At 40.0% G+C, this 25,321-nt stretch overlaps 1 protein-coding gene across 3 annotated transcripts in view; it reads left to right on the top strand.

The window, feature by feature from the left end:
* GMDS (GDP-mannose 4,6-dehydratase) overlaps positions 1-25,321 on the top strand; it is a 622,428-nt gene that overhangs the window by 515,010 nt on the left and 82,097 nt on the right. For all 3 annotated transcript variants that reach the window (XM_032340945.1, XM_032340948.1, XM_032340947.1), the window contains one exon: positions 14,076-14,172. In XM_032340945.1, coding sequence (XP_032196836.1) covers positions 14,076-14,172 — 97 coding nt within the window. The remainder of the gene's footprint in view (positions 1-14,075; positions 14,173-25,321) is intronic.

Genomic DNA, 25,321 nt, shown 5'->3' with positions numbered 1-25,321 from the left:
CCAAGTTAGGTTCATCATGGGTCTGTCTTTCCTGGTGGTGTCAGCTACAGAAAAGCCACTCTGCTTCTTACCCCTGGGAGCTACTAGGGAGGGATGATAAGGACCTTACTGCACACAAGGGTGTGGTGATGGAGCATATGGGCTCACCTGAGAAAGACTTAGAATCAGTAGGATTTGGTGAACAATTGACTCTAGAAGGTTAGGGAGAGCTTCATTAGTGGTGCTGTCATTAAGACAGAAAACTTTCTGCCCTCCCACAGTTTGCCTGCTGGGCTTTATGTGCTTAAAGGAGAGTTACGGATATTTTTTCTAAACCAAACTTTTCCTTCAACCTCATTATTACAGGAGTGTCATATCAGACACACAATCAGCATCTGGAGCGTTCTCACTTTAGCTCTTTTAAGATCTGTTAATCACTTTTCAATTCTGTTACTGTTTTTGAAATTATCTTGTAATTTTCACTGGAAATGCTTGGAAAATGTGTTGCCATCTGTATGTTTAGACTTGGTACCAGTATTTACTCTTGTGTCTTTGATATCATTTGAGTGACTTTTGCTTTGAATTTATTAGAAAATAGTACATCCATTTCAGTGTAGGTGAGTAGAAGACACTTGGGAGCAGATCAGTACCAAGTACGATCCTGATATCATGTAAGGTGATATGCTGGACAATTAAGTTCCCATTTGGTCACTTGTATTGACAAGGCATCCTTGTGACAACAAATGTGTTCTTCCAAGGGTGTTTGTTTATTTGGAGGAGGGTGCATTGTTGGCTTTGTTTTTAGTGTAATGTTTTGCCTTACACTTTCCCATCAACTTATTACTAAATAATGTGAAAAGGAAGCACTTTTCTCAACCTACAATTAAAGTGACAGGAGCATAAGCTAAACTGGCAAATCCTTCTCTTGACTAATTTTCTGTCATTAATCTTATTAAATTTTAAGAAGAGGGTTGTAAGAGTAGCCTGCATACTTGTGAGCCACCACTGTCTGTGCTGGGGGAAAAAAAGACGTTTTGGCCAATGGAAATATTAATCATACTTCGTGGCACTCTGTCTACATTTTAAGTAAGAACGGCAAGGGGCAAAAAATTACTATACATTTAAAAAGAAACCCATTTCCGGGCACCTGGGTGGCTCAGTGGGTTAAGCCGCTGCCTTCGGCTCAGGTCATGATCTCAGGGTCCTGGGATTGAGTCCTGCATCGGGCTTTCTGCTCAGCAGGGAGCCTGCTTCTGTCTACTGTGATCTCTGTCTGTCAAATAAACAAATAAAATCTTTAAAAAAAAAATAAAAGAAACCCATTTCCAAAATCGTTCTGGCTGAGATAACAAGTCATTTTGTGCTCATGCATATACCTCCCCTAACGGGGAATTGCTCCCTGGTGGTTGTGATTTCTGGCCCTTGGGCCTTGAGGATGAGGGTGAGGAGGCCTGTAAAAAGTGGAAGGCCAGTGGACGGAGATTGGGATGTGTATCTTGTACCCCTGTGACTGGTGCATCTGCCATAAAGCACTCAAAATCACTGCTTCCTCAGTAAGTTACCTAGTTAAGTGGCCAGCATAGTTCCTAAGACATAGTAGATACTTAATAAATGTGCTCATTTCTCCTACTTTCTTTTTCTCTCAAAGTGAAACTCATCTCAGAGAATCAGAAGACATTTCCTTTTCTTTGAGTAGTGCAGGCTCTAATTGCCTGACAATAAGAACATGTTATTTACGAATATACACAAATGGATGTAGATATTGTGCAAATTTAGAGTATCTGTACTGAACTAGTATCACCATGATCACAATTGGAGCAATGTCTACAGAAAGATGGATTTAAGTGGGCTCTTGGCCAAAGTGGGAGATATGGATGGTAGTTAAGAAGAGGGAAAGCATTCTAAGTGGGTGGAAAGGCATGAGAAAAGGCATGAAGGCAGGAGTTAGTAAATTGTATGTGGGCGATGGGCAAGCTGATAAACTGGGTTGGACCAGCCTGACCACATTGGGCATATTGAGAGATATTCACACCTACTATTCCCTCTGCTTCACTGTACTTCCCACTCATTCTCTAGGTCTTAGCTTAGACATCCTCCCTAGCCCAGCATCCTACACTCAACCAAGTCTTGCTAGGTGCTCTCCTGGTCCTCTAACCACCTTCTCTCATCATTCATACACTATACTGTAGTGGCCATGAGACTTGAAGCCGCTTCATGACAAAGACCATCTAGCTTATTCATACCTGTGTCTTGCACCTGGCTTAGCTTACTAGGTTCTCCTAGTAGGCACTTAATAGGTGCTCAGTGAAGATTGATAGGAGGTAGGAGGAGAGGAGATGGATGGATAAGGTTGGGCGAATAGAGAAGGTACAGATGATGGAAGCCCTAAGCTATGACTGGGATTCATACAGATGTCAAGCCACTGTCCTTAAATTGCACTTTCCCACCACAGCCCCTTGGTAAGATCTCTGTTCATTTTTCTGACTCCAATAAGACAGAAGAAACTCTACCTGCATTCTTTGGGTATAGACAGGATGCCCCAGCTGAGTTAAAAGAAATAAAAATAAAGCAGGTAGTTTAGAGCCTGGTTAGCAATCCAAGCAAGGATAGCATAGAAACACCAAGGCTCACTTAAAAACTAGCAGCACATTTGAACTTCCCTTCACTGCCATTTTTACATCTGAGAAGAACCATCTCTGGGCTTTTTCCTTTTTGATTTTTTGAGCTACCCTCATTAGACATGATGACCACACAAGACTTTTTTTTCATTGAGTTAATCATACCAATGTGATTTCTCAAAGATAAAGCATAAGGAAAGACACTTTGAAAGTACAATTTAAGTTTCACAGTAATACTGATAAAAAGAAGAAAGCAAAGAAAACATTGACCAATCAAGAACTCTTACTGGTAATAATGTCTGGGAGGGGCACCCCAGGAAAATGACAGTGACCTTTTAAGAGGACAGTGCCACACCCGTTCTGCTTATTCCAACTGTGTGAGATAGAGGTGTCGTCTCATGGCCTTCCTGAAATTGTTCAGCCCCATAAACTCCTTTCTCTCCACATATAAGCTGCAGATTATACTGCCTGTCTGACTCCTGGTGTGGAGATTCATCCGTTGGCATTAACAAGAGGCCCATGATATGGAAAGCGCAAAATAGATGTAGTCGTTACTCTAACAAGTAACAGGAACAGCTGTGTAATGGATTGAAATTTTACACTTTTTGGTGTGGTTGATTATTCATTAATGGCATGTAATAGCTGAAACCTCCTTACTTAGTAACAATTGTCATTATTAATGTAAATTAAATGGATTAAGATTGAGCATGAATGGAGTCTACATTTCAATAGCCATGTTGTCTTTCTGTGCACAACTTAAGTTCTCATACACACATGCTACAACCTTTACACTAGTGTTGTCTCTTAGAAATTAGAGTAGATTTTGTGATTAAAACAGTGGTCCCCTGAACATAAAAATTATACTCTGTCTTCCTCTCCTGTTCCACTAACCGGTCGCCCCTTACTCCTTTCTGGGAACATCCCTTCCCCCTGGCCTTAGGATTCAGCCCTCTTGCCTCCTCAAAAAACTATCAGTTATCTCTCCCTTCAGCTGTCTGTCATGGCTCCTTCCCATCAACATCTTGACATTGTTGATGCCTTATATTGTTAAAAAAAAAAAAAAATGCATCCCTGCAAATATGCATTCCCTTCAGACACTGCTCTTCCTTTGTTCTATCAAAAGGTACCAAAGAGTTGCCTCTTCTCGCCACCTCTTTCTTTTCCTCCATTCCCTTCTACACCTACACCTCAGTCTACCTTTGCCCCATCACACCGTCAAAGCAGCTCTTTCTACCATCCCCAAGGACCTGCACTGCACTAAATCCAATGGACCTGTTTCAGTTCTTCAATTCTTGACATCTCCCTGTTGTCTGGCATTGTTGATGTGCTCTCCTTTCCTTGGCAAGTGCTCCTCTTTTGTCCGTTCTACAGTTTGCCTGCAGTTCGCGCTACAGTTTGCCGGCTTATTCCCTGATGGCTCCTCCTCAGTCTTTGCAGACTTGATCTACCTGCCGCTTGAGTGTTTTCCTCTGTGGATGTGTTGGGAGCTGGGGAGTGGATGGCGTCACAACATCAGCTCCTCCAGTTGTTGAGAAGGCAGAAGGGAGGAGATGTGGAGGAAGCACTGGGTCTTCAGCGGGGAAAGGTGGGGCTGAGCTCACCAGACCACTGAGAGGGAGCAGGTGGGAATGGCCTTGGTCAGTCAGAGTCTGCTGTTTGTAAACCTAAACTTTGTTTAGAATGATTTTTTTTTTTCCCTTCCTTGTTGGGGTTTCTTTTTTCCAGTTACACCAGCACATAATTTAAATTTTAGTCATTGCATGGGAATTGTCACAAACCTGAGTAGTCTCCCACCCTCTACTCCCTCTTCCCCATTTTCACAGCTATTGCTACCCACTGTTTGGGCCATTCTTTGGGTGCTCTCTGTCTGGAACTGTATGCTCTCCTGCTCTGGTAAATTGTCTTGATTTACCCCAAGAAAATATTTGCCCTGCTCTATGTTTTTCTGTTCTCTTTCTGGAAATCCTATTGTGCTCTATTATAGTCTTTTAGCTGATTATTTTGGCATTTACCTTCATGTTTCTAAGTAAAATGTTTTTATTTCTGGTTCTTGATTTTTATCCTCTTCTAGGTGTTGCTATTGGCCTCCTTATCTTCAAAATGAGTGTTTAGTTTTCTTTTTGTTTTCTTTTCCTCCCCTTGCCCTACCCCTCCATTCTCTGAATATTCTATTATTATATTTTAATTGGAGGCTAGCTTAATATTCAGTGTTACATTTTCATGACTGATCCATGATATGATTTTCAGTAAACCACAATTACTTTTTCTTTTCCATACAATTGTCACTTGTTTACCATAAAGCTAATAATTCTCATTTATATTCATTTGCATTATTTCCTATGTATTTACAACTAAATTTATCCCAGACCTTGCCCCAGCTGTCTAAATCACCTTTGAAGGCGTTCAGGCCTGTGGGTTATTCCCCTCAGTTATGTCTTCCTGTAACAGGGCCTCTGGAACCTTTCCATCTAATCCCACCTAGACTGGTGGAAAGTTGTCATTCTGTGATCTATCTTCATTCTCATCTGGGAGGGTTCGCTCAGCCACTCTCCTGGGTTCTCTATTTCCTGGCATCTTTTTAGAAACTCTTTGGTTTGATTGAAGCAAAACCTTAATTAGATTCCTGAGAAGAGTGCATGGAAAGCAAATATTTTTGACCAAGTATATCTGAAAATACCTTTATTCTGTCCTCAGTATTTAAAAGGTAGCTGATCTATATTTGTTGGTTGGAAATACATTCCCCTCAGAATTGTGAAAACCTTGCTCCATTGCCTTTTAATTTACAGTGTTACTGTAGGAGGCTGAGAGCCATTCTGACTCCCTGTCCCTGTGTGTTCTTTCTCTGTCAGTCTTTCTCTTTCTCCTGCTCTTCTGAAATTTCATGTGACATGAGTCCTATTCATTATTTAGGGCATTCCATTGGGCCCTTTCAGTCTGGAAATGCATGTTCTTCTGCTCTGATCAATTTTCTTGATTTAACTTGATTATCTGCTCTGCTCTGCTTCATTTTTTTCTGTACTTTTTCTGGAAATCCTATTATACTGACCTCTTGAGGCCATCTTCTGATTTTCTTATCTTCCTTCTAGCTTTTCATATCCCCATCTTTTTGCTCTCCTTTCTGGAAGATTTCCTCAATTTATCCCTAAAATCTTCTCTTGAATTTTAACTTTTCAATTTCTCAAATCATTTCTCTTTTTTTTTTCAGATTGTCCTTTGTTATATAGTATCATATTTTTGTTTCTTTGGTACATGTTCTTATCTCTGAAGATATTAAGATGGAATAGGAGAGTTTTTCTCTGTTTTGTTTTACTTTCTAATTACCTTTCCTCTTTATTCTATTTCCCCCAAGTTGCAGTTTTTCAATTCATTTGTTATTTCTCTTCAAAAATGTTTTCCTTATACATCTGTCTGGTAGTACTTGGTTTCCTGTTCATGTTTAAAAGTGGGGGCCTGGGGCACCTGGGTGGCTCAGTTAAGCGACTGTCTTTGGCTCAGGTCATGATCCCAAGGTCCTGGAATCAAGCCCTGCATTGGGCTTCCTACTCAGAGAAAGCCTGCTTCTCTCTCTCCCTCTGTCTGTCACTCTGCCTACTTGGACTCTCTCTGTGTGTGTCTGTCAAATAAATAAGTAAAAATCTTTAAAAAAAAAAAAAAGTGGGGGCCTACCAAAATTAACAAGACAGTAAACAACAAGTGTTAGAGCAGATGTGGAGAAAGGGGAACCCTCTTCCACTGTTGGTGAGAATGCAAAGTGGTGCAGCCACTTTGGAAAACAGTGTGGAGATTCCTTAAGAAATTAAAAATAGAGCTACCCTATGACCCTGCAATTGCACTACTGGGTATTTACCCCAAAGATACAGATTGTAATGAAAGGAAGGGCCATCCATACCCCAGTGTGTTCATAGCAGCAATGGCCCCAGTAGCCAAACTATGGAAAGAACCAAGATGCCCTTCAACAGACGAATATATAAAGAAGACATGGTCCATATATACAAGGGAGTATTATGCCTCCATCAGAAAGGATGAATACCCAACTTTTGTATCAACATGGATGGGACTGGAAGAGATTATGCTGAGTGAAATAAGTCAAGCAGAGAGAGTCAATTATCATATGGTTTCATGTACTTGTGGAGCATAAGGAATAACATGGAGGATATTGGGAGAAGGAGAGGAAAAGGGAGTTGGGGGAAATCAGAGGGGGAGACAAACCATGAGAGACTGTGGGCTCTGAGAAATAAACTGAGGGTTTTGGAGAGGAGAGGGCTGGATTTGGGTGAGCCTGGTGGTGGATATTAAGAGGAGGGCATGTATTGCATGGGGCACTGGGTGTGATGCATAAATAATGAATCTTGGAACACTGAAAAAATAAAGTTTTAAAATAAATAAATGAATAAAATAAAAGTGGGGGCCTACACTCTCACCACTCTTGTTCAACATAGTACTGGAAGTCCCAGCCTCAGCAATCAGACAATATAAAGAAATAGAAGGCACCCAAATCAGCAAAGAAGAAGTCATACTTTCACTCTGCAGATGACATGATACTCTCTGGAGAAAACCCAAAAGACTTCACTGAAAAATTTCTAGAACTGATACAGAAATTCAGCAAAGTTGCAGAATATAAAATCAATGCATAGAAGTCAGTTGCATTTCTGTATATTAACAATGAAGCAGAAGAAAAATAAATCAAGGAATCAGTCCAGCCATAAGATACCTAGGAATAAACTTAACCAAAGAGGTGTAAGATCTGTATTCTGAAAATTATAGAGCATTAATGAAAGAAATTCAGGATGACACAAAGAAATGGAAAAACATTCCATGCTCATGGATTGGAAGAAGAAATACTGTAAAAATGTCTATGCTACCCAAAACAATCTACACAGTCAGTGCAATCCCTACAAAAATACCATCAGCATTTTTCACAGAGCTAGAAAAAACAATTCTAAAATTTGTATGAAACCAAAAAAGACACCAAATAGCCAAAATAATGTTGAAAAAGAAAACTAAAGCCAGAGACATCATAATTCTGGACTTCAAGCTCTATTACAAAGCTGCAATCATCGAGACAGTATGGTACTGGCACAAAAACAGACACATAGACCTATGGGACAGAATAGAGAGCCCAGAAATGGACCCTCAACTCTGTAGTCATCTAATCTTCAACAAAGCAGGAAAGAATGTCCAATGGAAAAAAGACAGTGCCTTCAACAAATGGTGCTGGGAAAATTGGACAGCCACAGGCAGAAGGAAGCTGGACCACTTTCTTACACTATTCACAAAAATAAACTCAGAATGTTTGAAAGACCTAATGTGAGGCAGGAATCCATCAGAATCCTAGAGGAGAACACAGGCAGCAACCTCTGTGACCTCTGCCACAGCAACTTCTTGCTAAACACATTTCCAAAGACAAGAAAAACGGAAGCAAAAAGAACTATTGGTATTTCATCAAGATAAAAAGTTTTCACATGGCAAAGGAAACTGCCAACAAAACTAAAAGGTAGCCTACGGAATGGGAGAAGAAATATGCAAATGTCTTATCAGATAAAGGGCTAGTCTCCAGAATCTATAAAGAACTTATCAAACTCAACACCTGAAGAATAATCCAGTCAAAATAAGGACAGAAGACATAAACAGACATTTCTCCAAAGACGACATAGACACATGAAAAAATGCTCCACATCACTTGGCATCAGGGAAATATAAATCAAAACCACAATGAGATACCACCTCACACAGGTCGGAATGGCTAAAATTAACAACACAGGAAACAACAGATGTTGGCGAGGATGCAGAGAAAGGGGAACCCTCTTACATTGTTGATGGGAATGCAAATAAGTGCAGTCATTCTAAACAGTATGAAGGTTCCTCGGAAAGTTAGAAATAGAGCTACCCTACAACCCAGCAATTACACTGCTAGGTATTTATTCAAAGGATACAAACAGTGATTCAGAGGGACACATGCATCCCAATGTTTATAGCAACGACTTCCACAATAGCCAAACTATGGAAAGAGCCCAGATGTCCATCGATTGATAAGTGGATAAAGAAGAGGTCACACACACACACACACACACACACACACACATACACACACACACAGGAATACTACTCAGCCATCAAAAAGAATGAAATCTTACCATTTGCAACAAACACTGTGGATAGAACTAGAGCATATTATGCTGAGCAAAAAAAGACAGTCCAAGAAAGACAAATACCTTGTGATTTCACTCATGTGGAATCTAAGAAACAAAACAGATGAACATAGGGGAAGGGAAGGGAAAAGAAAATAAGATGGAAACAGAGGGAGGCAAATTATAAGAGACTCTTAACTAGAAAACAAACTGAGGGTTGCTGGAGGGGAGGTGGCTGGGGATTGGGAAAATTGGGTGATAGGCATTAAGGAGTACACTTGATATAATGAGCACTGGTGTTATTTGCAACGAATAAATCACTAAATTGTACTCCTGAAACTAAAATAAATAAATAAATAGATAAATAAATATTTTTTGTTAGCTCTTCAAATTTAAAAAAAAATTTTTTTTTTTTAAAATGGGAACATAAAAGCCTAATTGGGAGTTTTTGAGAACATGGTTAGAGCTTGTTGACTGTGTCACTGTAGGGAGACCTGACAGGACCATTTAGTTAAAGTATCTCTGATGCAAGAGAAGAGTCTTAGTTTCCTGCCTGGAAGGAGATACGCCTGACTGCCAGAGCCCTGGGGAGTCTCAGCATTCAGCACATATACCTCTCTGAATTTTTCCTTCTTTTCAGCATGGTGACCCCACCCTTCAAAGCCCAGTGACCTTCAGTCCTGGGACCTTGTTCTCCAAGGAGGGTGAAGCAGTTGCCAAGTGATGTGGAATCTGGGAGGGGACTGGGCAACACACTGCTTCTCCAGGAAAGTCATAATCCGCCCTCACTTCCTGACATCTGAGGGCTTCTGCAAGTGTAAATTGGGTTCATTCTCAGCTTCCCCACTGCTGGCTTAGGAGTCTGTTTTCTAGAGCTTCTGCTAAGTCCTTTAACACTCATCCATCTGGCTTTCCAGCTTCCAGAATTTGGTTTCTCTTGTCTCTTTCTTGTTCTTTTAGCCCTTGTGAGTTTATTCCTTTTTTGAAAGGGGTCTGGGGAAGGAACAAAAGTGTACAAACCACCACCTTTATCCAGAACCTAATAAAACTTATAGGATGACTTTATTTCATTTTCTAAATCATAGCCTCTGGCAACCTCCTATTTCCATCTCTGTGTCCTAATAAAATAGTAGTTTTAAAAATAATTCCTGAGGGATGCCTGGGTGGCTCAGTGGGTTAAGCCTCTGCCTTCAGCTCAGGTCATGATCTCAGGGTCCTGGAATCGAGCCCCGCATCGGGCTCTTGGCTCAGCAGGGAGCCTGCTTCCCTCTCTCTCTCTGCCTGCCTCTCTGCCTACTTATGATCTCTGTCTGTCAAATAAACAAATAAAATCTTAAAAAATAATAATAATAATTCCTGAGCACTTCGATGATATTCAGGTTGCCAAAAGGAGTGCCTCATCTCCTCCCTTACTTTAACTGTGTCTCCTAAACTTAATACAGTTGATTTTGCTTTTGTTGTTCATTAAAGGAGTTCCTAGTTGAGTAGATTTTAATAGCACCTCATCTTGCCTTATTGTGCTTGATTCCATTATTCTTGAATGCTTTCTATTGCAGTTTAATGCTTATTAGGAGCCAACAGTGTATTTTAAAAATTGAATTATGCAGGGCCTCTGCCCAGAGAGCTGCTGATCTAAATTGGTGGGTAACAATTCCTGTTAGTTAGCTGAATCCTTGATTCCCTGTCAAGCCATCTTCCTTTCTTAACATCCCAGCTCTGCTTTGAGTCAGAACATTGCTTGTTAGGACAAGTTAGCTGTTACCTTTTGCTTGTTAATACAAGTGTTTTTTGTATTGCTATAACTGAATGTTTTTTGGCCCTTGGCCGAAACTTTTACTTACTGCCCGCATGCAGACCTACTGCAAATTGCAAAGTGGTTTTTGCCAACTCCGTTCTGCTTTGAGTCATTTCCTGGTTACAGCTGATTATTCAGTCCAACTAGATTAATTGTAGGGGCAATGCCATACCCCTAGAGATGGTTTGAACTGTAGACAGCATTTGTAAGATGGCTGCCCAGCAGACAGTGTTCACACAGAGGCCAAGAAGGATTGTGTGCCTGCAGCTCATATCCACAGGTGCCCAAGTGACAGCAAGCTTAAATCTAACTTGCAGATTCCTTCCATCAGTCTTTTTCCGTTTCAACTACTCTTTACTAATCTCAGATGTTAGCATATGGCTGCAGAGTAGTCAGAGGGAATGAGTAGTAAATGGGAAAATTCAAGCTGGTCCAGCAATACAACCTGTTGGTATGAATAGGAATTAAATGCTTTCTTTTAGTTGAGCGTGAAGATATACAATTAACTCATCCCCTAAAGCAGGGTGAGCAACCTATGGCCTACTCGCCAAAACCTCACCTGTTTTCTACTGTCCTCTAACAATGTTTTTACAGTTTTAAAGGATAGATTTTAAAAAAAAAAAAAAATGATGATGATGAGAAAGAGGAAAGGAAGGAGGAGGAAGAAAACAGAAGTGGAAGGAGGAAAGGGAGGAATATGTAACGGAGACTGTATGTGATCTGTAACACCTAAAATCTTTACTTTCTGGTTCTTCACAGAAGCTGTCAGCCCCTACTCTAGGGACACAATTGGCTCTGCCTCATCCCTTTCCTGCCCCACATGTTCCCTCCCCAGGCAGGGAATGCTCTCCAGGTCTTGTGTGTTCATGTGTGGTTTCAAAGAAATAAAATTAGGTTTGAACGTCCAGTTATCACACTTGTGACATCTGAGCGGATTTATCAATAAGAAGGACAGTGTTCCCAGTATGTATGTGTGCACGTGAATCGGTGTGACCCATGGTAGATGGTAGATTACATACCTAGCTGCTTTGGGGGTAAACAGCAAAACTATGAACGGTAATTTTGTTAACCCTTTTGGCTTAGCGGGAGATATCGTCAGGAAGACATGCTGAACTGGTTTCTCTTTGTGAGTACAAAATGGGAGCCAAAATAAAAACATGCTTATGAGGTACAAATATCCTTTCACTTACTGAAAGCCTAACCAAAGAGAAGGCTTCACTTAAACATTAACTTTGGAATTAGGGAATTTTTTAAAAAAAATAATGATTTTACCAGTTATTTTCCCTTACTGTAGATATTTGTCTTTTCCTTAAGAAGTGTACAGGGATGGGGCACCTGGATGGCTCAGTCAGTTAAGCACCCGACTCTTAGTTTTTGCTCAGGTCACAATCTCAGGGTCATGAGATTGAGCTTGCTGTGGAACTGGGAGTCCACTGGACTGGAGTTTCTATCTCCCTCTGCCCCTCCCCCTCCTCTTGCTTGCATGGGCCTCTTGCTATCTCTCTTTCTCTAAAAATAAATAACTAAATCTTTTTTTTTTTTTTTAAAGAGATGTACGGGGCACCTGGGTGTCTCAGTGGGTTAAGCCTCTGCATTCGGCTCAGGTCATGATCTCAGGGCCCTGGGATCAAGCCCTGCATGGGGCTCTCTGCTCAGCAGGGAGCCTGCTTCCCCCTCTCTCTGCCTGCCTCTCTGCCTACGTGTGATCTCTCTCTCTCTCTCTCTCTGTCAAATAAATAATAAAATCTTTAAAAAAAAAAAAAAAGAGAGAGAGAGAGAGAGATTTATACAGGGTTTATCACCACTTTAGGTTTTCTCATTTCACATTATATTTAGCCTGCATGCTCTAAAGCATCCACATGCCATTTCCAGGTCAATTTACCAAAAACACAGCTCTGATCCTGACAAATTAGTCCAGTTCATAGTAACAAATTAAACCAAGTCCTTTTTTGGGGCAACTAATTAATATAAAAGTCATGGGAAAATGACAATTGTACATTTTAATTCTCTGTGTGTTCTTCGTATTTGCCTTGAGTGCATTGGCAAATTCAGTGTATTTCTAAACTGATTTTTTTAAACAATGAACTATTATCCCTCTGCTATAAAAAAGTAAATTGAGGATAGAACATTCAGATGACTGTTGGGGAATAAATCTTGTAAGGGTAGTTTATATCTCTAATACCCAACCTATGTCCAAAATAAAGCTGTGATCAATAGTTATATTCATCCTCAATAACACATGTGAATGACATAGTCAAGTAACTGATTTAAGGTTCTGTTCTTTCCTTTGATCCCCACTATTCTCTGATCTAGGGAGCACACAAAATTGTCCTGTTGTCATAGGATTCATCTCCAACTGATAAAGCAAACTAGTTCTGAAAATAAGAATTGAAGTCAAACATTACTTTGTAATTTCTTTTCTTTCTTTCATGAAAAGTTTCATTTGCAAAAATAATTTAATTGTATAGTGTCATCTGATGTTTGGATATTAGATTGTAGAAATCCGGAGGTTAACATTAAACCAGTACCTTCATTTCTTTCAAAATGAAAACATACAATGGAATCCTAACAAGCTTGTCCTTAAGCTTATGAGCATATACTGTACAATGCACCTTATAGACCTGAGCAGGGTACTGTTACCAACTATGGATGTTTAAGGAAGAAATCCTAAGTCCAAAGAACATTGTAGCTGAATTGGAGATGCTAACACATAGTCTCTCAGCAGGCAGTAAACCACTTGTGTACTTTTTGGAGGTTTAATCATCTGAGATTTATTAATGAGGCCTACTGCTGACTGGGTAGAACAAGGGAACTTATGTATAATACAAAGATGAGACTAATGGCTAATTTAGGGTATGAAACTTACTCCAAACTGAAATGCATTGAAGTTACAACAAATATCCTAAAAACATCACTACAATTTTTTTTTTTTTTTTAAATAAGGGGGACAGGGCGCCTGGTGGCTCAGTGGGTTAAAGCCTCTGCCTTCTGTTCAATTCATGATCTCAGGGTCCTGGGATCAAGCCCCACTTCAGGCTCTTTGCTCAGCAGGGAGCCTGCTTCTACCTCCTCTCTCTTTGCCTTCCTCTCTGCCTACCTGTGATCGATCTCTCTCTCTGTCAAATAAATAAATAAATAAAATCTTAAATAAGGAAGACACAGAAGACATTAACTAATTCATAATAATTGATGTTATCAAGAATAGTCTAAAGAAGTAAAGACCTTTGAAATCCCTGAACATTGCCCAATTCCTTATTCTCGCTACTCTGTTCATTTCTAAAGTCTTTTTTTTTTTTTAACTAAAGTCTCCCTTCTGAAAACATCATGATTTTCTTAAAAAGAAAGAAAAGAAAGCCTGCCCTTTCCAAGCAGATCTGGAAAGTCTTTGAAAGTCACTGTTGCCCTGATAACAGGGTTACTCATCAGCTTGTATTCCTGTAGTTAATGAGCTTAATACACTCCTGCAGGGAGAAGGCTGAGCCATCCCGGGGGACGACAGCATGGCAAATGCTCCTAAGCAATTAGAGGCTGATTAAGTGTTTATCTCCTTTTCAGGTGGGAAGGAAAGAATGAAAATGAAGTGGGCAGATGTAAAGAGACCGGCAAAATTCACGTGACTGTGGATCTCAAATACTACCGACCAACCGAAGTGGTAAGGACTCCCTGGCCACCCAGGGCAGGGCCACATTTGGCTGGCTGGCTAGCTGGCTGGCTGGGAAGAGATTCTCACTGAATATCCACACCCGGTCTTCAGAGCTTTCCTCTGGGTTCCCTGACATCCATCAGTGAGCAGTTCCCAAACCAGAATACAATGAATTGAATTTGAGATGTTATTCCCAACACATAATACATTGCTTTATAAAGAAAGACAAATATTGGCCAAAGAATGGATGAGTACAAAAGTTTTCTGTATTGAGAAGTGACATATAGATCATTAGAACATAATGTCCTTCTTTCCAAAGCCAAAGAAATAGTTGATTTGAGAAATGGAGACTTCTATCAAAGGCAGATTTCCTCACATTATTAACTTTGATGGTTGATCCCTGATACCCACGGGATGTCAGACTTACAAGGCCCTCCATGACCTGCGGGATCTTGAGATCAGGAGGGCTTCTTGTCTTTGCATACACATATGCACTCACACATGTACACACACTCACAGGCACACACAGTCACACATGTACACACATTCACATGCACCCACACACACCCACACAAAGTAAGCCTTAAAGGATCCCCCTGTACAATTTTTAAGATTTTGCTCACGTACTGTCCTGTCTATGAATCCTTTTCTGGTCGATGCACTGCTACCACTAAAATTTTCCTCCTTCATTTGTATATACATTATACGTTGTACATAATTATGCTATAACACCTATTATAATTTATTGTACTCGTTTGTTTACATGACCTTCTCTTTACCAAACTGTGAATGCTTTGACAATAAGGACTTTTCTTTTAATATCTTAGGCTATAAAAAGTAGGTGCTTCATAAACAATGACTGATCAGTGGATGAATACAAAAGTTTTCTGTATTAAGAAATAACCTATAAATTGTTAAAACGTAACATCCTGCTTTCCAAAATTTATAGTAATTTCTAGCTTGGTGTTATCACTTCAGTGTGGTCTACCTTCACACCATGTTGACAAAACCCAACATGTTAAGTATATCTAAAGATAATAGAAAGCAGCATCTTCAGAGAGAAATGTTCAGATGTTACCTAATGAAATATACATTAGCTGTGAAAATAGAAACCATTTTATATGTGCTTTGAACCCATTTCTATCTGTTGAACAACCTTTCAGAGATTAGGAAAAACCCAGTGAAGAAAGGCTGAAAGTGAGTAAGTCATCAGTAACCACCCTTTAAAATGTCTTGTTTTAAACAAAAGAAAAAACTTCATTTCATGGACTCTTAGACACAGGGAGAAATAAAAAGGAAAGGAAGTAAGCAGTGCTCAGAGACCAGGGCTATAGAGTCAGTGCATTGTCCTGGCACAGGGCGTGGCTGGGTCTTTGACACACAGTGAACAATGGTTCCCTGTGCTAATGGCAAGTGGGTGTGCCAAGGAGAGGATGTGCTCGGTCTCTGGGGGAGGAAGATACCAGCATACTCCTGCTGACACAGCAAGGAGTGCCTGTCTGTGGAGCCCCCTAGCTACATTGCCTTTGCTCCCCTGCCCCAAAGAGGTGCGACAGGAGTGCCATTTTTCTGGAACGTGGCACAGGTCACATAAATGGATAAATTTGTTTCTCTCCTCACTGACAAACATTGTCATCTCAGAGTGGAAAATGTACTGAGCCAACAGAAACCTCAATCTTTGTAACAATTTAAACACAGTTCTTTCTCTCTCTGACACCAAAATAGTTTCAAAAGCTAGGAAGTCATTAAGGATGGCTTGTCTGTCATTCTTACTCAGGCAAGGTGTGGGATTGATAAGGACAGAGAACAAAAGAATTTGCAGAACAGGAAAAGGACCCTCGGACTAACGAGACGATTCTTGGAGTCTGTATCGACCCCTCTTTCCTGCCCCGACACCGCATCCCGCCTCTCCTTTCTTTTGTTCATTCAAATGTCGTCATCATACCTGTTCTGCAATTCTGGTTAGACTGATGTTGTTTGAACATAAGCGCAGCATCTTATTTCGTATGCTTGCTTTAATTTTTCACGGCTGGAGCTCTCACCCCAGATCCCGCTTGATTTGGGATTCCCCGCTTGATTTGGGATTTCTAGCTGCATTTCATCTTTCTAAGCCTTTAGGCTGTGTTCATTTGGTTCATCCCACTTCAACTTAGTATTCTGTTGGACAAGCTTTTCTTGTATAGTGAGACTAAACTTTTAACCTCATTCCTCAGAACAAGAGTTTTCCCAAAACTTGGACCAGCTTGACAAACTCATGTTGAATTGCCTTAGGGGTGATAGTATTCCCCCAGTTGAAAGGTGACCAGAACTGGAGACTGACTTGTAAATGAGCTTTCACTTAGGTGTGGGGCCCTAACAGCCAACACGTGTAGAGTCATTCAGTGTGAGTCCTGAAAAGTTCCAAGCTTCTCTGAGGTCTGTCAGCCCTTGGTGCAGGATGGACATGGAATTCTCCCGTGTCCTAATTGGATCCTCCCCATTTCAGTGTCTTAAATCTCTTTTGCAAGTGACAGAGGCTTTTTTTCTTTCTTCCTTGAATTCTTTTAAAAGTTTGATCTCCTGATCAGCTTGAATCATGTACCCTCCAAGATTTTCAGCACACAAGGCACTCAAAGCCAAAAACATAAACTAAATCTTCTTAGAGTGAAATGGTTCCAGAATGACTGATAGGGGGGAAAAAATACCATCAAGAAAATTTGGGAGAAAAAAAAAATGTGTAATAAGAACATATCAGGCCTCAAAACATCAATATCCTAATGCAATTAAAGGAACATAGAATTTTATGGTTTTTTGTTTTTCCTAATAAGATTAAGGCTAGTTTTTAAAAAGGCTCTTTACCCAGCATAGTGCAGCACTAACCCAAAAGAGGCTCCAATGATTCCACACAGAACATATTTGCACATGTACCAGTAATTTCGGTCCTCATTGATTTAGCCACCACAGAACCTTAAATCTTGCTTCTGTTACCAACATGAAAAGTCTTGGAGGCTTTTGTTCTGAGCTGAGGGCTCTAGCCTCCCGTTAGAGCTGAATGGAGTCACATTCTTTTGGTTCTTTACTTATAAACCTCTGTGTCTCCTTTAAATGTTTGGGAGTTTTGCTTCTGTGAAGATCTTGATCCTGGAAATTAGACCTTAAGCCTCCCATTGCCCACTGAGCTCCAGTATTTGGTGATGGGAATATTAATATTTGAGTTCTGTGCCTCTTAAAACTCCTGCCATGTATCTAATTTCCTATGTGTGCAGCCATTTATACACAGACTCATTGCAATGTGCATTCATTCGCAGAGAAGAAGTAACATTGTGCTTACATTGGGACCCTAAGTGTCAGACTGCCTCAGTCCAAAAAATGTCAATGAGTAGCTAGCTGTGTGACCTTAGGCAGGTTACTCAACTTCTCAGTGCCTCTGTTTCCTTGTCTTTAATTTAATTAATAGAAGAGCAAGAAGCTTATAGAAGGGTTGAAGAATTAACAATCATACAAAATGCTTATTAAAACAGTATCTGGCACATAGTAAAATACCCAGTATCGATGCTGTTATTGTTATTTTTTTCTTCATTCATTCACCAAATATTTACGGCACACTGTGTGAGACCCTGGGAATACTGTATGAACAAAACAGATGCAGTCCCCCCGCCTGCCCCCTGGAGATTGTACATATAGAGGTATGCATTAGTTACTTAAATCTAGTACCTTTTGAAAAGTAGAATGACATATGGTGAATTTTACAGATTAACCACTAAAAAGTAGATAATGTATAATAAAGGCTTCAGACAAATATTAATAGGTACTTTGATACTTTTATTCTTGCTTTATCTTAATTTTTGTCCTTTCTGATTGTCTTTCTGAAGATTCAGTAGCTATTTACTAGTATGAACATTTATAAATATGAGAAAATTTATATTGATTTATTACTTAATTTAAACTAACCATGAAGATGTTTTCATTTTGTTTGAGAATTTTTCACTTGGAAAATTTGCAAAGGTTGGATTAATGAGAAATTCATCCTAATGTGCCAAATTTTTAACCACACCAAAAGGTCAATCCACTTAAGGGGATAAAAAAAAGCTAAGTTTTTAGTTTTTTTAGTTTGGTGAAACTAACAAAATCATTTTTTTCTGCAGATCATTTTAGGAAATGGCCTAAGGGACACATTCACAGGCCAAAATTCCAATCACATATCTTTCATGATAAATATCTTGACTTTAACATTACTAGATGATGTAATTTAAAGTTTTTCCTTGCTATATTATTCATCCTAACGTTCATTTTGCTTACCATTGTATTTCAAGTGTCCTCAATTGTGATTGTTTTTTGTTCTATTTGCTTAGATACTTTATGTTTATTCCAATTCTTTATAGATAGTAGAAAAATCATGAGTTAAAATCCAGATTTGAGAAAGCAATAACTTCAAAGAAGTTCAACAAGCTAGTTAAAATAACACCATCCTTCAGTAAAAACATGTGGCCTGTTTCTAATCAAATTACCATATGCTTGTCGAGTTGTCCCCTCTGCAAACTTTCCCTAATATTTTTCTGTAAATGATGTTAAGTTAAATGGCCCATAATTGCTTGCTCTATCTCATAGCCCTGTTTAGAATAATGCTGTGTAACACTTTCCAGACCTCAGGAATCTGATCTGTCACCAGAGGATGTATATAAATACTAGTTAGAGCTTCCCTCAGCTCCGTCTCTGGGTACTGGAGTTCTTGAAACTGTCCCCTTTCTCTCGCATCGCTGTTCTCACCACCTTCTCACACTTCCCCTCCCAGAACAGGAAATTAGATCCTCCCTACTCCAACCCTTCATCTTCTCCAGGGCTGGTAGAGCCAGCTGATCTTCCCCTGTCCTGATCCTCTGACCTCCAAAGCTCTAATCCTACCCTCTGCCCCTCCTTTCCTTTGTTCCTTGCTTTGACTGGTGGGAGCCAGGGTAAGAAGATGCAGAGAGAGCAAATTAAGGGCCAGTCCCTTTTTATCTGCATTCCTGGACCTGTAAAAGGAAAGACTGTTCTGTAAGGTCCCTTCCAATTTTCATATCCTAGCATTCTCTGCTTTTACAACTATTACAGTGGAGTGGGATGCTAGCACTAATGTCCCATCATAATGCTTCCTCTGAACTTCTTACTGCTTGTATTTTATAAATAGTTTATATCTCTAAATCACTGTTTATGTATTTTAAGCCTCCCTCTTAGGCTCCTCATACTAATCTTTATATCCTTCCTTAATCACATTGGCCTTTCCTGCCCTTTTCCTTCCTTGGACTTAACCAAAGGAGATTTAAGTTTCAGTCTCTTCAGTTGATTCTCAAATATTCCACTGTATGTTTTCCATACTTCATAGGATCCCATACAGAACCCCCAGGGGCGTATAACATTCCTCCTAAAGCCTGTGTTCTTTCCTTGGCTGCTACCCTCTTCAAAAGCATTTCATATCTAATGAAACAGTAATTGTGTACTTACTTATAATGCCCCCAACGTCCTATTTTTCCTTGAAAAATTTTCTCATGCTTAGATCCTGATTAGAGCAATATAATTAAAGATACATAAAATCTATATGAACATACATAACCATATACTTTCTCTTGTTTAAAAATATTTTTTGTGGGTCACCTGGGTGACCTCAGTCAGTTAAGCGTCTGCTTTCAGCTCAGGTCATGATCCCAGGGTCCTGGGATCGAGCCTCACATCAGGCTCCCTGCTCAACTGGGAGCCTGCTTCTCTCTCTTCTCTCTCTCTCCCTCTGCCGCTCCCCCTGCTTGTGATCTCTCTCTCTCTCTCTCTCTCTGTCAGATAAGTAAATAAAATCTTTAAAAGCATGTGTATGTTTTTTGTATTTGTCCCAAAAACTCTCTCGTATCCTTATATAGGTTGATTTTATTCTCTGCACCAATAAGGAATTCCTATAAAATCTGTACTTTTTTTTTTTTCCAAAAAAGCTTTCCGGCTAATGACTATCCCCCACTTATAATTACATTGTTGATCTCTTGACATCTACAACAGAAATCCAAAATCTCAGAAATTTGTTTTAGCCTCTGCAGTTCCTTTTCTTCAGAAGAACAGTTAGTACTTAATGTTCCGCTTCTACCTCAACTAGCTCTGGTGCAGCTCACTCCGAGTATTGAGTTACTTATGCGAGGCCCATCCATCACTGATGCGATCAGCTGTTCCCTCCTCATTTTCATCTGGCCAGTGAGATCTATATTCAGGAATTTTAGAAATCCCCATTTGTTTGTTTTTTAAACAAATTGACACTGTTCTTCCTATTTATCTTCTAAAATAACTATAATTCAAAAATCTTTATTCGTGGAGATTTCATAGATAACACTATCTGTGGTTTCAGTCCTCCATCCTAGTCTGCTTTATCCTTCCATGAAGGTTAATTATTCCTCACCAAGTTTGATTTTTTTTTCCCCCTAGTACTTTATTTGCTGGAGGACACCAAATATTGCGGGTCTACCAAAATTTAGTCCATGTGCATCTACTTTGGGCTCCTATCTATCTTTATGTTACCTTAGAGGCCTCCTGTTGCCTCATTCCCCAGGCCCTTGGCCCCTGACAGACTGGTTTCTTCACTCACCGTCACATCTGTTAGCAAAGTTGAGAGCTCATTTGACTCCTCTGGTCAGAAACCTCCAAGCTGATATCTGTAGCTGATGGTCTAACTCAGTAGCTCTGGTCTACCTCAGAGACAATTATACTTAATATAGATGGCCTGCTGGTGGATATCTCATTCATTTGGCTGCCGTTCAATATAGGCACTGTCTTTATTAGCAAAGTCCAGTTTGTACCTTCTGTACTGCTGTGATAAATTTGCTAGTTCCCTGGATAAGTCAGAGATGCACTAGTTCCTGAAAACCTGGTGTAAGAATCTCTAAACTTAGAAATAGATAGGTTTCTAGGTATTAAGCAATTCCCTAATTTTAAGATTTATTATAGGAATCCTTTAAAAATAGTATGCTCATCGTGTATATTTAAAAACAACTCTTATTTACCTTTAGCATTTCCAAAATATATCAGTATATACAAAATAAAATATCCTTATAGGACTGAGGTCTTAGAGATTCAATTCAAGAGCAATGATTATTGAATTTCTACCACAGAGTTAAGTCCTAGCAGCACTGTGAGAAACATGGATGAGAAGAGACGGATGAGATAAGGCTTCTGTCCAATAGTAACTCTCAGACAAATGAAGGGGAGCAGCTAGAAAGCTGCTTCCTAGGGCAGGTATAATAAGGAACGAACTGAACCAGGGCAGCAGAGGTGATACAAACAGTGACAGATGCCAGGACATAGCAGAGATGGTGACCACAGGGTTAGGTATGGTTTGGACGGTGACATGTGGACGACAGACAACAACTGACAGTGGCTCCCTGGCATGGATGTTGAACAGTGAAGGCAGGTGGGCGATCATGCTGCCAGAACCCACATCAGAGACATAGCCAGAGGACTCGGTGTGCAGGGGGAAGAGTTGAGCGTTCCCTTACATTCATGCTGCCTTGGGGATACCCTTGGGGCAGCATCAAGCAGGAGCTGGAGCTGAAGGCCTGGTGTAAAGCACAGAGGTCAGGTTTAGGGAAAGCTGTGCGAAAGTCAGAGTTAAATCCCTGAGATGAGCTCCCGGAAAGAGAGCATGGCAGGTGGCAGGAGAGAAGAGCATGAACAGGGAGCTGGTCACAAAGCCAGGCAAGTTTGAATTCTAGGAGATAAGCCTCAGAAGCATATTTTGAAAAAATGAGTTGAGAATTCACAGAATTCACAAATCAAGCAAGTGGATCCGAGAGCCTCAGAGCCAGACTGAAGTGTCTCCCACCCTGGACAAGTATCCCCTGCCGTTGAGGCTCCCTACAGATAAACTCCCTATGAGTTTACATTAACTGGCAGATGATTACATCTCGATTCAGGCAAAACTGAATTTCAGGTGTAAGCAGATGTAATTCAGATAAAATTTCAAATTGATATGTTCTAGAAGTCAGGTTGCAAAGCATTTTAGAATTCTTAAAGATGAAAGAGCTTGTGTAAGTACAAGGTACTTTGTGCTGCATATTACCAGTTTTATTACTGTCATCATCATTAATTATGGTCATCTTCCACTGCTGTGAAGTCATTAGTTATCAAGAGACATCTGAAAGGACATTTTGAGGTCTTTGACGCCCGAGATTCTCTTTTATTTAAATATTTATTTTGTTCTGTATCTATAACTTCAAGCAGAGAAGGTTATTTCTACTTGCCAGCTCTGTACTTCTTGATCCAATGGCAGAAACGATGATCATTGTGAGAGTAAGGGAGTAGAGTTAGTGACCCTTGCTCCTGACTCTGCCTAAATTGTGTATTACTAGAAGCTGTGACAGTCCATGAGGTCCCTAACAGTCTAGAAAGCAGCCACCAAAGAGAACACAATTGGACCATGATTCATGTTCATATTTACCTGCCAACCAGACCCTTCGCTCCTCCCTCTGAAATCTTCCTGCAAAAACTGATCTTTGTACTTGCTTCTTAGAACCAGCTAGATAACACTTTTACAGTCTAGAATCTCTGTTGGTTTCCTATTACTGCTATAACAAGTAATCATAAATTTAGCAGCTTAAAACTACACATATTTATTATATGTGTATAATAGAACTTATAGTTCTCAATATCAGAAGTCTCAATTGAGTTTCACTGGGTTAAAATTGAGGTATTGACAGAGCTGTGTCCCTTCTGGAGGCTCAAGTATTCTCAGGCTATTAGGCATTCTATGGGCAGAGAACATTGCTGGATCACAGTGCTTTCTGTTGTTTAGAAAGCACGTTATTAATCATGTTGAGGAGAAAGAAGAAATGAAGGACTCAGGGCACCTGGATGGCTCAGTTGCTTAAGTGTCTGCCTTCAGCTCAGGTCATGATCTCCAGGTCCTGAGGTCAAGCCCCGCCATCGGGCTCCCAGCTTAGTGGGGAGTCTGCTTCTCCCTCTGCCTCTTCCCCTGCTTGTGCTCTCTCTGTCTCTCTCTCAAATGAATAAATAGAATCTTTAAAAATTAAAAAAAAATTAATAGAAATGGATGACAATAGTTTAAAATTTCATAATGTACGTACTCAAAAAACCCACTAACATGTACTTGAACAGCTGTAAATGAAGATACACCATCCTTACATCTGAGAGAACACCAAGCAAAGGAACGAGAAAGAAATGGGAGCCTTAGACTATAGTTTTGGAAAGTTCTGTGGTTTGAGAGAGAGAAAGAGAAAGAGGATGCATTCCAGGTTGGGGCAGTAGGTGTCCTGGGAATGAACCAGTGGGGCCCACAGAGACAAAGGGCAAAGGAGCCCATCACATGGAGAGAGCCTGTCCAGCAAAGCACTAATGACTTTCCTTCCCATCTTCCACTTGGCCTGCAGTGCATCCTCTATTCCCTGCTGTTGGACCTCCAGACTGTCTTTTTCTTCCTATATTTTTAACCTTACTGTATTTTTCTCCCTGTACTTCACTTTCTCTTTCCTTGCCATCATGAGTCTTTTTTTTTTTTTTAAGATTTTATTTATTTATTTGACACACAGAGAGCACAAGCAGGGGGACGGGCAAAAGGAGAGGGAGAAGGAGACTCCCCGCTGAGCAGGGAGCCCAATGTGGGGCTGGATCCCAGGACCCCTGGACCATGACCTGAGCCAAAGACAGATGCTTAATCAACTGTGATTAAGGCACCCCAGGCACCCCAAGAATGAAATTAATTCTATGTGGAAGTGGTATTAGATGCTACATTTTAGATTGAAGTTGTTTTATTATTTTTGGAAAAAAGGTCAGCAGGGAAAATGCACCTAAATGATCATGTAAAATCACCTGTGAAATTTCGGAAACATGTTATCTGTTCTCCAGGTGAAGATATTCAGAGAGTGCTTTATTACCTCATTTATACTCTAAAATTTAAAAGAAAGTGTAGTGGTAATTTGAATATGTTCTACTGGCTACGTTTATAAATGTAAAAAGTGTTAAGTTTTTATTCCCAACCCTGACTTTTATAAACCTTAAAGCTTCTAACTTCTCCTTCTGTTTTTTTCCATTGTAACATAACAATGACTATTTTCCCACAGTCTCAAAGGGCATATTGAAAAACTGATGAATTATTAGTTTCAAGGCCCTGAACAACTGTCAGCCCATTGGTGAAGCCTTCCTTTATTCCCTCAGGCAAAGTTAGCACTTAGCTCTTTTGAAGCACTTGTCCCATTGTTTTGTGATGTGTCATTTCCACCTGGGACCTTGGGGGCAGTAATGACATTTGATAGCCTTGGAGAATACTGGTATACAGTAGGGGATCAATTAATGAATGCATGTAGGCCACATCAAGGAATCATTCTTGTGCTTTCCAGCGAGCTCTGGCAGAAGCAAAATTACTCAAACCACTCTAATAAACCGTAATCAGTTTCCAAATAGCAAAGAAGTAAGTATATATGTATTTTTCTCTTTTTCTTTCTTTTTGAAATTCTATTGCAAGATGAGTATTGAATTTATTCATAGCTTACATCTGGACATCCAAGCTTTAAACAAAATTAATATTCCATTTATATCTCTCTGTCTCTATATATCCCCCTTTCATGAGTTCTTTTTTATTTTCTGTCACTTTCTTGTCTTATGTTTTTGTTGATATTCTCTTCTTTTTTTCTGTCTTTTCTGAAACTCTTTTTTCCCTAGGTTCTGTTTGTTTCCCCCTCCCCTTCCATGCAACTTCTTTCTTAAGCAAGTCTGACCATGTCAAATTAGCCTTTTCATCAATTCCAACACACCAATGTTGTTGACTGGTGCCTCCTTACAGGAAGAGCACGACTCTAGAGCAAGGTGCCTTTGGCATCCACATGGTATTTAGTGGGTATACTGCTGTGCTCAGCCCATACGAGAATCTTTCTGTTGCCATTGAAGTCTTCCAAGGAGTGCACTATTAGCATCACAAATGCAAAATCTAAGAAGAGTACACCTTCCAAACGGATGCATTTTCAATTTTGAGCTGCTGATAAGAAATGCCCCAGTGACAGCTGCCATCTTTCTTTTACCTGCCCTAAGACTGTGTTTGTGGAACGAAGTATCATGCAACGTAAGAGACACTTAATTCTTCTTTTGCTTTGTCCATTGCACATGTTCTTCTGCTATTTCATCTCCAAAACTCTGGGGAAAAAAAAAGAGGGGGGGAGGA

Source organism: Mustela erminea, chromosome 4 (assembly GCF_009829155.1).
Source record: "Mustela erminea isolate mMusErm1 chromosome 4, mMusErm1.Pri, whole genome shotgun sequence".
Classification (NCBI taxonomy): Eukaryota; Metazoa; Chordata; class Mammalia; order Carnivora; family Mustelidae; genus Mustela; species Mustela erminea.
Note: the sequence above shows the minus strand (reverse complement) of the source record. Positions and strands in the feature narration are given on the sequence as shown.